Here is an 18,284-nt window from a genome sequence, read left to right on the forward strand (position 1 = left end):
TGGCCTCACAGTCTCGCCCGTCATTTATGTGTGCTGTGTGGTGGCTTTGAGTCCGGGTCTGCCAAGACTGTTACCTTGGGCGAATCACTTAATGTTTTGGTCTCACTTTGTGCATTAATTAAGTGGAGATGACGATGATGATACAACTTGTTCCATTGACCTTATGGATATGTTATGAGGATGAAAGGCAATAATACGTGGAAAGTAATATTTTTAAACCATAGAAGACTTTTCAGATGTAAGTGGTGGCTGTTTTTGTGTGGTTTCAAATGAAGAACAGGATAACCACTCAGTTAGAGAAAGATTAGTATTCTTCGACTAAGTCTTAAAACTACCGTTAGGTACTTAGAAGGAGTGGGTCTAAGATAAAGAGAACTTGGGCTTAGAAATTCAGTTCGATTATTCTTGTCCATACTTGGTGGTCTCCTGAGGTGTACCAGGTCCCTGCTAGGGCTTCAGTGCAGTAGCAGCTGCTCACTGAGGCCGGCCTCCTGGTGCAGCAGCAGCTGCTCACTGAGGCCGGCCTCCTGGTGCTTGGGAAAAGTCTTCCGTGTCTGATCTCCTGTCACCTGATCTTGCGTTTGTTTAGCTGAGAGGCAAAGCTTTTCTAGAAGAAAAACGGTAGTTCCTTACGAGGTCTTACGCACTGAGCTGTGAACCCTCCTGTAATATTGTTTATGTAATTCACACAGGTGGTTGCTTTAAATTTGAAAATGCTGAGAGCTGTTGTTCTTGAATATAATTTATTTCAGAACACATTATATGAGAATCAGGTATTTAAAGCTGTGAAATTTAAATTTATTTGACACTCCTATGGAAATTTCTGACGGTAGCTAGTCCCTCGACCTAAAAAAAAAAACCAAAACCCAAACTGAAAGATAGACTACAAAAACCTAAACCAGACTTACTTCATGTCTGCTGCTAAGTCGCTTCAGTTGTGTCCGACTCTGTGCAACCCCATAGACGGCAGCCCACCAGGCTCCCCCGTCCCTGGGATTCTCCAGGCAAGAACACTGGAGTGGGTTGCCATTTCCTTCTCCAATGCATGAAAGTGAAAAGTGAAAAAAAAAAAGAAAAGTGAAAGTGAAGTCGCTCAGTCATGTCCGATTCTTAGCGACCCCATGGACTGCAGCCTACCAGGCTCCTCCGTCCGTGGGATTTTCCAGGCAAGAGTACTGGAGTGGGGTGCCACTGCCTTCTCCGACTTCATGTCTGCTCTATAGGAATTTTGTAGCTGGAAATATTTATTGTCTGTGACATTACTTTTAAGGCCTCATTGTTGGGCGATCCTTTATATAAGAACATCCAGTCCAATGTGAGGTGTTGGGATAAATATTTAATAAGACAGAAGCCTGACCCACTTGAACTTAGAGAAGTCTAGCTTTTGCTTTTCAGAGTCAAGGTCAGTTGTGGTTTGGACTGCTAGTGGCCTGCTGGGCCACAGACATGGGTTAAGCATACACTATTTAATTTCTGTTTTTCTTAATAAACATTATTTATAATTGATTAAATTAGAGTTTTGCCCCCAAAGCAACAGTTTTGAGTGCCTCCCCATTTTTCCTTTTTAGATTTTTTGAGATAAAATTCATGTAACAAAATATTTATAAGCATTTATTGAGTATTGTTTTTGAGATACTAGTTTAAGTAGACTTGGTTTCTGCTGTCACATTGCTGTGTGCTGGTATGTGCACCTAAATTGCATGTTTATATCTCTCACTGTGTAGTTTAAGGACCAGCTGAGTCTTGAATCATCTGGGGTGACTGTAAAAAAGAGGTGCAAATTCTTGAGCCCCAGCTGTGACCTGCAGACACAGAATCTCTTAGGTGGACCTTGGGAGTCTGCCTTTTCCACAAAGTCTCAGGTGATTTTTCTGCCCGCAGTGCTGTGAGAAACAGTGATAGTGGGTTTGATCATGCCATAGTCAGGTGTGGTTAGAATTTCAGAGTGGTGCGGAGGAGAGGGCATTAGGGAAGGCCTCACAAACGGAGAGATGGCGCTTTGTAGTTGGGGAGTTCTCTCTGGGCTTGTCCAGGAATTTGTTGATGTTTAGTTGCTAAGTTGTGTCCGACTCTGTTGTGACCCCATGGACCGTAGCTCGCCAGGCCCCTCTGACCATGGGATTTTCCAGATAAGAATACTGGAGTGGGTTGCCGTTTCCTTCTCCAGGGGCATCTTCCTGATCCAGGGACTGAACCCGGGTCTCCCGTGCGTCTTCTGCACTGCAGGTAGATTCTTTACTGCTGAGTCACCAGGAAAGCCCCTTGTCCAAAAATGGTCTGATAATAATACAGAGAGGGCTCTGGTTGGGAATACAGGTCTGAGCTATTTTTGGAAGGCTTTGAATTTGGAACTGTGAACTTCCTTCTGTTTTGAGGAAGGAGTTAGGGAGGGCTTTGGTCCCTCCCCCGCCTCTGCCAACTGTGCAGGTCTGGGTGTGCCCATATGTACCTTGGTGTGTGCTCAGACACACACACCCAATCTCAGCAGTCTTTCTGTTGCCAGGTCTTAAAAGGATCTTTGGTTTAAAACCCAGCTCTGCCTCTAATTAGTCTTTGTGTTCTGGTAGCCTGATATGTAAATTGGGGATAATATCAGTAATAGTGCTCGCCTTGGTTTTCGTGAGGAGGAATGTGCTGATAAATAGATGATGTGGTGATGAGAACTGTGCGGGGCACAGAGTAGGTGCTTTGTGTGTATTTGCCGTTAAACATTCTCAAGGTGTTTATGACTGAAGCATGCTAGGAGAATTGCTGTAGTATGATTTAAAAATTTAAGAATTATTTTTGCCTCCTTTCTCAATATGGTGAAGTTGACTGATACATGAAATTATTCCTGCTCTTCTTAATACATGCAGACTTGGCATTTGGCTGTTTATGTCAGAAATGCCCTTCGGGACACTGTCTGTCCAGATGCTCTGGAAGCTCTTCTACCTCATGCATCAGGTGGAAAGCGGGAATCTGGACAGGCTCAGTACTGCCCTCCTGCCTGCCGAGTGCAAGAAACACCTCCAAGGTACAGCCGTGCCAGCATCCGTCTCTCTGTCTCATGCGCCTCTTCTCTTCATGGCTTTATTCTTTCTGCTTTTAGAAGGAGTAAGAGATGTTTTACTCTGTGTACTCGTGTAATCATTTTGAAATTTAAGAGACTGCTTTGTTGTTTTGACTTATTAGAATGATGATTCTAATTTTCATTATTCTTCAAATGCTCTGAAGAGTAAATTCTATAATGAACCCAATTTGGGGATAGGAAATGAAAATTGAGTTGTTAATACCCTATGGATATTTTGATAATCCTGGAAATTTGATGAACTATGTTTGATTTCTCAAATGTGTAAACATATAAAAGGAATTATTGGCTTGTTGCTTTCTTGCTGTGAAAAGTTCCACAGGGAGTATATTTTTTAAAGAGTATTTTCTTCCCTCTATAGTTTTGCCTTTGAAGCCTTTAGTTTTCTGTCAAATGTGGCCATTCTGTTTATCAAGACTGCCCTCTAGTGACAAAATGTAATACTGCTTACAGAGCATTCTCTGAGGAATAGGCAAAAGTTTAGATATTGTTAATCCTATTCATCAGTATTTCAGTCATGATTATAGCTAATTTCTTGTCCCAAATTTTTGTTTATAAGCAAATGTCTTTTGCGTGAAATGCCGTGTTGGTACTGAGTAGTTTCCTAGTCTTATCGGTTTTTGTTAATGGAGTTGTCCTTCATTTGGCTGATAATTACCAGGTAGCTTCAGGTGTATTGCTGAGGATGTCTTGCTCAGTGACAGTAGCAGGGCTTTGCAGTTGATAAAGCTCTTGACCAGTCACATAGCATCTGATCTTAAATAAGCTTTAGAGACAGATTAGGAAACTGAGACTTCTTAAATGTTGCCTAAGCCAACATTATATTTAGAGTTGGGATTTCAGCTGGTCCAGCCTTCTTCCTAATGCCTGTAGAAATCCATTCGAGAACAAAGATGTTTTCTATCTTTAAATATTTCTTAATATCCTTTAGTTTTATATCTTATCTATCTCTGAAAGAGTAACTAAAGTGATATATGTTTATTCTCTCCCCACTTTAATATTCTCGGACTTGCAGACCCTGAACATTTTGTGAACTTTGAGAAGTGTCTTTCTTCCATGAATAGCTCGGAAGAGATTTGCCTTCTAACTACTTTTGCTCAGATGGCTCAGGCCAGAAGAACCAATGTGGATGAAGACTTCATAAAAATTATTGTTCTGGAGATATATGAGGTTAGAATATTAAGTTTTAGAAATGAGCTAAAAACATTTTCTTTTGGTTTGCCCATCCATTGATTCTTCTGGGATCGCTTTAAAAAAATGTGACAGCCTCATTTTGTCTGCACTTGTGGAATGAGATGATCTGTAAGTAGTACTGAAAACATGAATCATACCCACCCCGTTTCTCCATGCTGTCTCTTTTCATTTGATGTCTGAGTTTTGGTAAAGAATAGACAGTCTGGCACAGCCTGACATTTGTAATTTCTATTCTCTCTGTCCCTCTGCCCGCCTTCCTCATTTCCACTCCTCTGACCCTGCCAGGAACATGGAAACCTGGCTTCCCCGCCTACTTAGATGAGATGGTGGAAATAATACTGAACCTAGAGTTAGAGCACCTGGCTTTGTTTTAACTCTGCTCCTCGTTGCCCATCTCACATCAGAGAAGATATCATATCGCTCTGGGCTTCAGTTTCTTTATCTGTAAAATGACAGGATGACATGAGATCCTTGCTTTCTTTACTTTTTCACCCAGCCACCCTTAATGGTGGAAGAGAATGAACTTTAGACCCCTTGTGTTGAGGGACATAACTCAAGTGGTTACCAAAATGTTATTGGAGTTTGTGTGTGTACATATATCTGTGTGTATATGTATAATGTACATTTTCACTGTAGGCTGTCATTTATCTGTTTGCCTTCATAAAAAATTTCTTCCAATATAAGTAAAAGTTATGTCTGAAGATTTATTGTCATCCCCCTCAATAGTACAGTTTGAGAATGATGGACTGGGTAATCTAAAGTTCTTTTCCAGAATCAAATATCCTAATAAGCTGTTCCCATTATTGTACTTTGAAAGTAGCCCTGCCTGCGATTAAGGCCTTGATGGATCTGAAATTCCAGACTAGCTTTATAATCTGCAAAAACTGAGGGGAGAACGTATATTTTCATATATATTAAGTGGCGTTCTCAAGATAATATTACTTAAGTACTATTTATGCTCTTGAATGATGGTTCAGATGTTCTGATCAGTTCTTACAGTAAAAACTGCATTCTGATCCTGTGTGTGTTGTGTATGTGTGTCCACATGTATAAAATTGAATCAGTAGTTATGCACTCTCACATTTTCTTCTTCTATTTTATTCTGCTTTCTTATTTTTCCATTCTGTCCCATTGTGTTAAAAAACAAAAACAACAACACCCAAACTGCTGGCACGAATGGGTTGTGTCTTGTAGTTTTGAACCCATTGTTTAAGAAGAGTTGGTAAATATTGATTATTATTATTATTTTTTGGCTGTGCTGCATGGCATGTGGGGTCTTAGTTCCCAGGGATCAACCTGCGCCCCCTGCAATAGAAGCACAGAGTCATAACCACTGGACTGCCAGAGAAGTCTAAACACTGATGCATTAGGAGCTCTTCTGATAGAGGATCTCTCTCTCTTTTTTGGAGAGAATAGATATTTCCAGGAAATGAATTCTGATTTTAATAATTTTATTGGTTTCCTCAAATTTAGAAAAGTTTTAATATGAAGGGACTATTTAATTGTTCTGAAGACACTGGTGTTTCTTCTGAATCCAGCACTAGAAGTCACTGTTACACTTTGTAGGTTGTCTTTCTTCTCCAGTCTCTCCTGCCACCTTCCAGACTCAGGGTAGACACTCTGCTCTCTGAACTTTTGACATCCTTTTGATCACGGTGTGAACCAAGCCTCATTTTGAGATTCTTTCTGATACTTTACTTGAAAACATTCTAAATAAAGTATGAAAAAGTTTTTTTTTTTTTTTACTGATGCTTGGTTTTAAAAATGCCATCTCTCCACGTTCCCACTAGGTGTCTTATGTCACCCTGTCCACCCGAGAAACTTTTTCAAAGGTTGGTCGAGAGCTTTTAGGGGCCATCGCAGCTGTTCATCCTGAGATAATTTCTGTCCTTCTGGATAGAGTTCAAGACACCATTGACCAGGTTGGAATGGTAAGAGCACTGATTTCGTTTGTTTCCCCTTTTGTTATTGTTGTTTATTTTGAACCTTGGAGTATTGGAGCAGTGGGAAAAATAGTTACTGGGATACAGAAAAAGTTGTTGGGATGGCTGAGTCATGGGTACAACAGAGAAAAGAGAGCATTTACTAAGTCACAGGCTCTGTGCCTGCTGGGGCATAGCTGCTGCTTATGAGAAACTGGATTGTTTCTCTTAATCTCTGCAAAGTGACTTCCCACCTCCTTCAGTAAGAGGTTTTATTTATTATTTTCTTTTTAACTTATTTTTGGCTGCACTGGGTCTTTGTTGCTGCGCTCGGGCTTTCTCTGGTTGTGGTGAGCGGGGGCTGCTCTTTAGCTGTGGTCCGTAGGCTTCTCTTGTTGCAGAGCACAGGCTGTAGCTGTGCCAGCTTAAGTGGTTGGCAGCACGTGAGCCCAGTGAGTGCCACTCTCAGGCTCTAGAGTGCTGGCTCAGTGGTTGTGGCACATGGGCACGTGGAATTCTAGTTCCCTGACCAGGGATTGAACCTGTGTTCCCTGCGTTGGCAGATGGATTCTTAACCACTGGACCCCTAGGGAAATCCGCAGGCTTTTATTTTAATTAGAGCCTAACAATAATCCATAGTTTTTATTTCATAATTTTGCTTTACCTTCATAATTCTTATATTTTTTTTGGTGGAAACAACTCTAAGAAAGAAGACCTGCTTTAAATCAATCAAAAACAAAATTAAAAGTAATAGTTTAAGTTGAGCAAGATGTATATCATTTAGTTCTGTCATTTGTCACAATCCCTTTTGTAATCTTTATGTAGTTTTTAAAAACAGTTTTATTGCAATATAATTCACATATAATTCATTTATTTAAAGTGTACAAGTCAGTGGTTCTTAGTTTATTCACAGATAGGTATATATATCACCAGTCAATTTTAGAACATTTTCATCACCTCAGAACAAAACCACATACCATTTAGCTGTCAGACTTCCATTCTCTTCAGCCCTGAGTGACCACAGTCTATTTTCTGTTTGTGTTTTTGTTGTTCAGTTACTAAGGCATGTCTGACCTTTTGTGACCCATGGACTACAGCCCACTAGGCTCCTCTGTCCCTGGGATTTCCCAGGTGAGAATACTAGAGTAGGTTGCTATTTTCTTCTCCAGGGATCTTCCTTCTTCCTGAGCCGGGGATTAAACCCATGTTTCTTGCATTGGCAGGTGGATTCCTTACCACTGAGCCACCTGGGAAACCTGTCTCTATAGATTTACCTATTCTGGACATTTTATGTAAATGGAATTACAGAATATCTGATCATTTGTGACTGGCTTCTTTCACTTAGCATGATGTTTTCCAGGCCTATCCATGCTGTAGCATATGTCAGTAGTTCATTCCTTTTTATGGCCAAGTAGTATTCTATTGTTTGAGTGTATCATTTTCAAAAATATATACTTACTGAAGATTTTCTTCATCAAGTATAGCAAGGCTGTAATGAGTGAATTTCTCTCATGGCAGGTAGTCATGTGTGGTAACTTCAGGAGGAGTGTTTAAAGTTATAGTGTTTTTCTCTGGGCTTTTATTTGCACAGGGCCTTTACCTTATAGTGATTGCATCATTCCTATCTATCCATCATTGCAGGATAGATGACGGACAACTATTGTACTTCGGCAACTCATGAGTGAGCAAATTTAATGACAGATTGGTTTATAAGACTGTTTTTTCCCCTAACTGAAGAATAAAGGCTATATCATTCTTTACTTGGAAAAGTATATGTTACTTTTTTTTACATTAAGAGAAATTTAATTGTGGTAAATTATACACAGCTTCCCTGGTGGCTCAGTGGTAAAGAATCCACCTACAGTGCAGGAGATGTGGGCTTGATCCCCGGGACGGGGAGGTTCCCTGGAGAAGGAAATGACAACCCCCTCCGGTATTCTTGCCTGGGAAATTGGACAGAGGAACCTGGTGGGCTACAGTCCACGGGGTCACACAGAGTCAGACACTACTTGGTGACTAAACCACCACCACCACCAAATTATACACAACATAAAACATGATATTAACCATTTTTAAGTATAGTGGTATTAAATACATTCACATTGTTTTGCTACCTACCATCACCACCATCCATCCACAGAACTCTTTCATCTTGTGAAACAGATTCTGTACCCATTAAACACTAAACTCCTTGTCCCTTTTCAGCTCCTTGCAGCCAGCATTCTACTTTGAGTTTGCAAAGAGCAAGTTTTTGGTTGTTCCTTTTTGAGTGGTCATCTAATGGGATGTCTTCCAAGAAAATCTACAGTGGGTCATATGAGTGTTTCAGTTTGATTGAGTTCATGACCTTTATCTGACACTTTTTTTTTCCTGGGTTTGGCCACATTTAACATTTTTAATTGGGTCCATAATATTTTCAGTAATAATTGTGCTCAGAAATATGCTTAGCTGTAAGTGTGCAAATTAGAACCATAATGTTCTTTAGAGCACATCTTATAAAAGATGCCCCCCACTCTGTTTATACATGTGGTTCCTTTATGTTCATTAAACTCACTGACATTTTTGAGGAACTTGTTTAAGCCCCCTTGCCATCAGATGAATATGATGGCTTTGAATATTTTTGCTGTGACCTTGGACTAGGCTGAAATCAGCTTCGAGCTTCAGAGTCTGGGAATGAACTGTGGACCTAAACTTTCACTGACAGGGTTGGGGTGTGTCTGAAAGTAACTTTGTTCTAGAGGCCCAGCAGGAGAGGAAAAGTCATTTGTGCTATAGATGTGTGGAAATCACCCTGGGTTAGGAATAGTTGTTGATAAGGACCAAGCCCTTGGAGACATCTCAAAGTACAGAACTCAGATAAGTTTTGATGACAGCCTGAAAATTGATAAATATTTTCCTGTTGGTCTTTTTTAATAATTTGAAACATTCTGCTTTTGTTAGTGAAATCATCTTCCTAATACCCTCTTCAGGTAAAATTAGTGATCTTTTGAGTTTCAGTGAATGCATAAATATATTTTAAAATACATTCTTTAAATTCTGTTTTGTTGGGAATTCTTACTAGGATTCTTCCTGTGTAATCATTTCTTTTTTTTGCTTTATTGAATGAACTAGATCTTTCATTCATTCCAGTATGAAATAGAGGTAGTAAAAGTGGCCTTACTGTGTTCCTTATCATAGCAGAAAAGGTTCCAAAGTTCCCCATGAAGTACCATGCTGCTGCTGCTGCTGCTGCTAAGTCGCTTCAGTCGTGTCCGACTCTGTGCGACCCCGTAGACAGAAGCCCACCAGGCTCCCCTGTCCTTGGGATTCTCCAGGCAGGAACACTGGAATAAAAATAAAAATAAAAACCACTCGATCCTAGTATATTAATCTTTTTATGTGTTACTAGGTTCAATTTGCTATTGTTTATTGTGGATTCATGGCAAATATTGATCTATAATGTTATTTTGTTAGATTTTGGTTTTAGAGTCATGTTGGCCTTGTAACATGAGTTGGAAAGCATTTCCTCCTCTTCTATTATTTGAAAGAATTTTTGTAAGATTGCTATAATTCTTCCTGGAATGTTTGATAGCATTTACCAGTGAAGTTATCTGGGTCTTGGGTTTTCTTTGTGGGATATGTTTTGATAACAAATTGAAAATTGTAAGCAGATAGTTTTTTTTTTTCTGAGTCGGTTTTGGTAATTTATATTTTTAAAGGGATTTTTCCATTTCTTCTAACCAGTTGAATTTACTGGCCATTGAGTTTTTGTAACAGTCCCTTTTTAATTTTTTAATGTCCATGAGGTCTTTCTTGGTTAATTCACTTTCATTCTTGATGGGTGGATATATGTTACACTATTCTTTTGTGTGACTGGACAGAGGTGCTTTTCTGGACAGATCTTCTTGCTATACTCATTGTTCTAGTACCATTATTTTGTTCTTTTTGTCAGATGCTCACAGGCTAAAGGAGAAGTTTTGTATGTGATAGATTGCTTAGGTTACTGTTTTATTCAGTTATTCAAGACCTTTATTACAAATCCTTATGAAAATTTAGCTAAGTACACACACACATACTGCACGTGCAAAGGAAAGAAAAAGTCTTTCAAAGTCATTCCTTCTAGTCTTCAAATTTTGTTTTGCCTCCAATATGGAGCAGTGCAGGAACCTGAAAAATGCTAGGATCCATGTTCTGAGCTGAGTTGTTCAATAGAGTAACCACTACGCCTATATGACTATAGAGCCCTTGAAATATGGCTTATCCAAATTACGATATGCTGTGAGTGTAAAATACTCCTGGGGTTTCTAAGACTTAATATGAACGGAAGAATAACATATCCCAGTAATCTTTTGTAATGACGTGGGAATACTGTTTTGGACATATTGGATTAAATGAAATATGTTGTTAGAATTAATTTTGCTTGCTTCTTTTGACTTTTAAAAATGGCTGTTAGAAAAATTAAAATACATTTGTGGCTTGCTTTAGATTTCCTTTGGACAGCACTATTCTAGACATTATAAAATGAACTGCTCTTCTGATCATTCTTACTTAAAGCAGACGGTATTAAGTGAACCCAGTTGTATCTTACTTTGCATATGGATTTGTTATTGACAAGTGGCGCTGTGGATTTTTGTACAAAACTTTTCAAGTATATAAAGAGTAGAGAAGAGTGTAATAAATTTCTGTGTACCTGTCATCCAGTTTTAACAAATATCAGCTCTTGGTTGATCTTGTCTTATCTTTACCCCTATCCATTTTTTGTATCTACTTCCTGGAATGCTTTAAAGCTAATAGAAATAATTTTTTAAATGCTACAGGAGAAATAATTATTTGAAGTGGTAAGTTTTTCTGTAAAATGAATGCCTTTCTGTTGATTTATCATGACTTTAAATTTGAATCTTACTGTAGTGATTTCTTAAAAATGGAAGTATACCATTTTACAGGGACTTCCCTAGTGTCTCAGCTGGTAAAGAATCCGCCTGCAATGTGGGAGACCTGGGTTTGATCCCTGGGTTGGGAAGATCCCCTGGAGAAGGGAACGGCTGGCTACCCACTCCAGTATTCTGGTCTGGCAAAGAGTCGAACATGACTGAGTGACTTTCACCTTCTGTTTTCACCAGTTTACATAGGAAAAACCGCTTGACCTTTACAAAGGACTGCAAAATGTGCTTTTGGTGTATCATTAGTATTTATATTCATTTGATCTGGTTGTTCATTTCACTGTCTAAAAAACAAAACCCCACTTCCTTTTGGAGAAAACTTTTTGTAAGCACTTTAATAATGTAGTATTGTAGTAATATAGGATTGTCCTTAAATTTTGATTTTAATTATTATAATTTTTCTTTTAAATAAGGTTTCTTTATACTTGTTTAAAGAACTACCTTTGTATCTTTGGCGACCTTCTGCCTCTGAGATAGCTGTGATTCGGGATTGGTTATTGAATTATAACCTGACATCGGTGAAGAATAAATTGGCCTGTGTTATTCTAGAAGGCCTGAATTGGGGATTTGGTGAACAGGTATGTGTTAAAAACCTTCCCTAAAGACTGTCCACACACATCAGTTTTAAAGAAAGATTTTCTCAGACATTAACATTTTTAAACGTCATTTGCAAGATCTGCAGATTTTCTTAGCTGTTTCAGAATTTAGGATCTCCTCTAATTGAGTTCTCTTTTGCAGAGTGAGCATCCTATAAGTGAAGATAAACTGCTCCACACTGAAAATACTTCCCTTGCTCCTTGGGTTGTTTGTCTCTGTTGTTTCATTTCTGGCTATTTGCTGCAGCTCCTCCTAATTGCCTCTCCTGCCTCTGGTCTTCCTCTTACATTTTGTATTGTGTGTCATTGCCCGGCTTGTCTTCCAGAACACTCTGCGCTGCTTAAGAGCCTGAGCTCTGAGCCAGCCTGCCTGACTTCTGATCCCAGCTCTGCTACCTCCTGTTTGTGTGACCGTGAGCAAGCTTCCTGAACTCCCTGGGCCTCAGTTGCTCCTCTGTAAACGTCACACTGATAGGCTTACCTCAGAAGGTTGCTGTAAGGTTTCAGCAAGCTGGGACACATGAAACTTGTTCTTGGCACATGTCAGGGTTTTAGTGGTGGCAGTTATTAAGAGTTTGCTACCTATCATGTCTCCAAAGATGCCATGTCAAGGAATTCTGTCAAAATCTTCCTCCCTTTTTACCCAGGCCTTATTAGTTAGCTCCTTGATCAAAATATTTAAATATTTTAAAGGGAAAGGGAAGAGAACTCAGCCCCATCTGCCAGCTTTTGTTCTGAGCAAGTCATCTAGTCCTTGCAGTCATCTTGTGTGGTGGTGTGAACATGACCCCTTTTGTACAGATGAGGAACCTGAAGCCAGGGAGCTTTCTCCCCAGCCTGTCCCTAACCATCTGGTCTGCTCATGGGCTCAGCTGGGTCTTCTCTCTCTTAAGTGCTGGTCAGTGAGAGCTGCAGGAGACTCTTTTCCACCTTCACGTTCTCTGACTTGTAAACAGAAGCCCCCACCCTCCTCTCCCAGAGAGCTGCATGCAGAGTCCAGTCCTCAGCGTCTCCTTGCTCTTTTCTTAGTGTTTGGAAAGTCCTCTTCTCTGAGAGGATTAAGGAATGTGTTATGTCAGATGCAAAGGAAGATTGGGTAGGAGAATTGGTAGGCAACTTCAAGCTCCTGAAGGAGTATTTTACCTGTGTTGTTGAGTATTTTTAATATTTTCACTGATGACAGAAGAAAAGGGAATGTAGACTTAAATTATTACCTTCTTGTTTTGTTAATAATAGTTAAACATCTTCCTGATTCTTAACAGTGCCTTTAAACTTGTAACATAAAGTATTTATAGAGATTTTAGAGTGGGGATTGGGAGTTGCATTCAAAGATACCTTTTATAACTGGAGTTGGTGATGATGCACCTAACTGGTGCAGTGTAGTGGTTCTTTAAAGATTTAAATTTTTTTTCCTATTTCCATTTTATAACTTCATTGTTAAGGAATGTGAGCTTTGGAAAATTTAGCTTCTGCATCCAGGATTTTTTTTTTATCCTAACTAATCTTTCAGTTCAAAGGTATAATAACAAAAAAAAAATCAAGATGACATGTTTGTGATTATTTTTCTCTTTAAAAGGTGTCTCTTCATCTGGATCAAGCAGTCCATGCTGAAATCGCTTTAATGATTCTTGAAGCATACCAGAAGTATCTCGCACAGAAACCATATGCTGGGCTTCTTTCTGAAAGTATGAAGCAGGTATTTCCTTCTTTTCTGTATTGAGGACATAAGTCTTTATTATAAATGACTTGGGTGGATAAAATTACAGTATTTACTCTTAGGTTTCCTAAGAACATTTCTGGCAATTTCAGATATTGAAATTGAGTTCTATGGATGAAGAAAGATTTTTCTTTAAGAAGTAGTCTATATATGACCATTTTAATATTGTGGAATTTGAGTTGATCTACAGTGGTGGGCTGGTGCTGGCTTGCACTGGCTCGGGAGAAGTGGTTATTACATTTTTAAGAACTCTGAAGCCTGGCTGTTAATCTTTGGTGGCTTGAAGTTGACCATGGTGGGAGTTTTTTTTTTTTTTTTAACTACCAGATTTGGCAAACCCTATAAATGAACCCCTGAACTCCAACTTGTTGTTAAATTTATTTACCAGCACACCCGTTGCATACCAACTTTCGTATTATTACTCTTGCTCGAGCTGACCCTGATCAGGTTCACAAAGTGACTAGGAAATAAGCAGAAGTGTTCAGTTGTGAGTGAGAAATGCTTAAATTTAGTGCTATAAATACTATCAGTACACATTGTGTCCTTTCTTTTGAGGGCATTATTGATCACAGAGAGGGGTGGGTGAGCTTACTAATTTAATGGTTATGTGAATAATGTGGTTTAAAATAAATGTTTTAGGTTTCATATTTGGCCAGTATCGTTCGATATGGAGAGACACCTGAGACCTCATTTAACCAGTGGGCCTGGAACTTGATTTTGAGGTTAAAACTGCACAAAAATGATTATGGAATACAGCAGAATTGTGCAGCTGTTCCCTTCTCCAGCACTGTGCCAGAAATGACAGAGTCACCCACGTTTCATCCTCTCTTGAAGGCTGTGAAGGCGGGCATGCCCATTGGCTGTTATCTGGCCTTAGCTATGACGGCTGTGGGCCACAGGTACAGTGTTTGGGTTGAACTTCTAGGGTTGCTGAACCTTGTAGTCAGTGCTTCCCCCAACTTCATTTTTCATATCCCAAGGTCTGAGGCCTCATTCAGATCTGTCTAGGGGTAATCAGGGCCAAATGATGAGCCTCAGTTAATAGCTTACCAAGGGTGAATGCTGCCCAAATTCATGTAGGATGGATTTGTGACAGAAAATCACCTGGGTGTATTATGAAGAGAGTTAGACCTTCACCCAGACTGGAATGTGTATGTCAGCAGTAGACAGAGTCTCTTCCTCAGAATAATGACCAAATAAAAATAGTTGGTCACCTGTGCTGAGTTTTATTTCAAGTGATGGCAGCCCATCTCAGGCTTCCTAGCTGGAGGGCTGAGCCCACCAAAGGGATGAACTGCCTGATCAAGTCAAGCGCTTCTCTTGTATGAGCCCGTAGCTGTGTCAGCTTCTTCCGCTACAGTATTTATCACAGTGTCATGTAGGGTCTGCTTAATTTTACTGAAGATATTCTGTGAGGTTGGGACTCAGGAACCGTATTTGTCTTTTAATAATCCCTAATGATGAAGACTGAATCTGGTGCAGTAAGTGACTGAAGGCATGAATATTGAGTTGGTTAAAAATCCTTTTCTTTAAAGATCATTTTGCTACAGTGTATTAATTTTTTCTAGCCTGTCAATTTTTCTAAAACCTCTTTTACCCCTACTTTGTGATTCTTGTGTTTTAGATTAACTGTAGCACCTTTCTAGCATCTGCTTTCAATATGTTATTGCCCATTCAATGTATTTTCAGTGGGATGCCAGTTGTCATGTGAGCTGTTAGTGTTCAGCCTACGCTATGAAGTAGAGATACAGAACAGTTGGCGGTACTGAACAATATAATCATGGGCCGTGAAAATCGCTCAGTCATGTCTGTTCTTTATGACACATTGGACTGTAGCCTGCCTGGCTTCTCTGTCCATGGAATTCTCTAGGCACGAATACTGGAGTAGGTAGCCCTTCCCTTCTCCAGGGGATCTTCCCAACCCAGGGATGGAACTGAGGTCTCCTGCATTGCAGGCAGATTCTTTACCGTCTGAGCCACCAGGGAAGATCTGATCATGGGCTGGATGACACAAATACAGCACTGGTTCTTAATCTTGACCACCCTTTAGAATCACCTTTGTGGTGATTCTAATTACCAATATGGGGAAGAGAGTGAGAATCCTGATCTAATTGTTCTGGGGGCCAGTTCTCCAGGTGATTCTTAATGTACAGCTTAGACTGAGAACTTATTATGAGTATGGGCAGAGAAAAGGTAAAAGAAGGAGAGATCCCTAGAGCAGGATACCGTCATGGAGGAGCTAAGCTTTGGAGAGGAGTCTTAATTAGAGAAGACGCCCTGGGCTAAGGAGCAGAGTGGTGATGCTCACCTTCCCCCGGTGATCGGTGCACACGGTGCTGGAGATCCTGCGCTGCAGCACCTGTACCCTCTGAGGAGCATGCTCACCACATTAATACGCAATCACCTCCCCCTCCTTGAGGGGCTCTGTTTCTTGGTGGTAGGGGCGTGGTACGGGTATTGTCTTGTTTATATTTGTATCGCCAGAACTTCTGCTTCATAGATACTTCTTTTTTTTTCTTCTAGTTTTATTGAGATATAATTTACATACAGCAGTCTATAAGTTTAAGATGTACAGCATAACGATTAAAAAAATTTTTTTTAACTAGAGGAACATTGCTTTACAATGTTATGTTGGTTTCTGTTGTACAACGACACAAATCAGTCATAACTATGTATATATATATCCCCTCCCTGCGGAGCCTCCCTCCCCTTCCCCCATCCCACCCCTCTAGGTCATCACTGAGCACCAGGCTGGGCTCCCTGTGTCATACAGCAGCTTCCCACCAGCTATCTCTTTCACACATGATGGTGTGTGTACGTCAATGCTGCTTTCTCAGTTTGTCCCTCCCTCTCCTTCCCCCGCTCTGTCCACAAGTCCATTCTGTGCATCTGCATCTCCATTCCTTACCTGCAAATAGTTTTTTATCAGTACTAGTTTTCTAGATTCTCTCTATATGCATTAATATATGGTATTTGTTTTCTTCTTTCTGACTGACTTCACTCTGTATGACAGGCTTTAGGTTTATCCACCTCAGTTCAACTGGCTCAAATTCATTTCTTTTTATGGTTGTGTGATATTTCATTGTATATATTTACCACATCTTCTTTATCCATTCATCTATAGACGGACATCTAATTTGCTTCCATGTCCTGGCTGTCAGCATAATGATTTGACTTATATACATCATGAAGTAATTATCACAAGTTTAGCGGACATCCATCATCTCATATAGATATAAAATTAAAGACTAGAAATATATTTTTTTCTTGTGATGAAGACTCTTGGGGTTTACTCCCTTAAAAACTGTTATGTATAATATACAACAGTGTTACTTACACTTAACATGTTGTACATTACGTTATTGATTTGATAACTGGAAGATTGCACCTTTTGACCATCTTCACCTAATTCCCCTCCTCTCCACCTTCCCTGACTACCCCTTGCCTCGTCACCCTTGGCCTCTGGTAACTACAAATTTCATCTCTTTTTCTATGAGCTTGTTTGTTTGTTTTTGAAATATAATTTACTTGCAACACTGTGTTAGCTCCTATTATACAACATAGGGATTCAGTATTTCTATACATTTATAACTGATCACCTGATAAGTCTGGTTATGATATGTTACCATTAAAAAATATTACATAGTTATTGACTATATTTCCCACACTGTACATTTCATACCCATAACTCATTTATTTTGCAATTTGAAGTTTGTACCTCTTAACCTCTCTCATACGTTTCTCCACCCCAAGCTGCTTCCTCCTGGGGTTATGATTGTAGCATTTGTGTGTGAAATTTGGCTCTGTATAAATGTGTTGGAGACCTGAGATAATCCGGGTAGCTTGTAGGCTGATGATGCATTAAAAGGATATCATTTTATGAACTGATTACCTTATATGCTCATTGCTTTTTTCTTTTTCCATAGCATTGAGAAGTTCTGTGCAGAAGGCATCCCACTCTTGGGAATTCTGGTCCAGTCGAGGCATTTGAGAACAGTGGTCCATGTCCTGGATAAGATTCTGCCTTTGTTCTACCCTTGCCAGTATTACCTTCTAAAGAATGAGCAGTAAGTGGAGAACAGCACAGCAAATATAAAATGACTGTGTCCTCTGGTTTTTCAAATATAATATAGGCAATGATATTTCAATCCTGTATTTCTTATGAAGCAGAAAGCTTCCTGCCTAGTTGAGAATGCAGAGTGATGAATGAAGACTCTAATAATGATCCCAGTTTTACTGTTATGAAAGATACTTCCTTTTGTCATTTCATTCTGGATTGCTTGATAGCTTATAGTATTGAAAAGGGTGGCTGTTTCCCTGAGACTGGGAATAGTGCTTCTGACCTTGAGCAGCAAATGACTTTGCTATTGTAACAGTAACAAAACATATTGCCTTTAATTGCAGTGTGTATGGGGCAGTATTACAGAGAAGATACAAAGAAAGGTGCCCATCACTTGAGACATTCATAATCTTGTGAGAAAATAAGACTTTTGAGGTAATCACGAAGTTATGAAACAAAATACTGGCAAGGCCATGGCAGGGTGTACAGGTTGCATTCGCATTACAGTGGACCCTTGAATCACACAGAATTGAACTGTGTAGGATATTTTTCAATAAATGTACTGGAAAACTTTTTGGAGATTTGTGACAATTTGAAAAAATTCATAGATGAACTATGTAGCCTACAAATGTTGAAAAAAGTATGCATGAATGAGTAAAATATATCTGGATACTAGTTTATCATCTCCTACCATAACATAAACATAAATCCATTATAAAAAGTTAAAACTTATCAACAGTTAAACAGACAAGCAGAGATCATACATGATGCCATTCACAGTTGAGAGAAGTAGAAACAAACCTAAAGAT

The 18,284-nt window shown here is 39.4% G+C and overlaps 1 protein-coding gene across 1 annotated transcript in view; it reads left to right on the forward strand.

Annotated features, from left to right (window-relative positions):
- The window catches only part of EPG5 (ectopic P-granules autophagy protein 5 homolog (C. elegans)), a 133,103-nt gene that overhangs the window by 26,913 nt on the left and 87,906 nt on the right, over nt 1-18,284 (forward strand). Inside the window, exons 11-17 of the mRNA XM_010842036.1 lie at nt 2,856-3,013; nt 4,083-4,237; nt 6,052-6,192; nt 11,516-11,680; nt 13,275-13,394; nt 14,055-14,314; nt 17,342-17,482. Coding sequence (XP_010840338.1) covers nt 2,856-3,013; nt 4,083-4,237; nt 6,052-6,192; nt 11,516-11,680; nt 13,275-13,394; nt 14,055-14,314; nt 17,342-17,482 — 1,140 coding nt within the window. The remainder of the gene's footprint in view (nt 1-2,855; nt 3,014-4,082; nt 4,238-6,051; nt 6,193-11,515; nt 11,681-13,274; nt 13,395-14,054; nt 14,315-17,341; nt 17,483-18,284) is intronic.

This window comes from Bison bison, unplaced genomic scaffold, assembly GCF_000754665.1.
Source record: "Bison bison bison isolate TAMUID 2011002044 unplaced genomic scaffold, Bison_UMD1.0 scf7180017864170, whole genome shotgun sequence".
Lineage (NCBI taxonomy): Eukaryota > Metazoa > Chordata > Mammalia > Artiodactyla > Bovidae > Bison > Bison bison.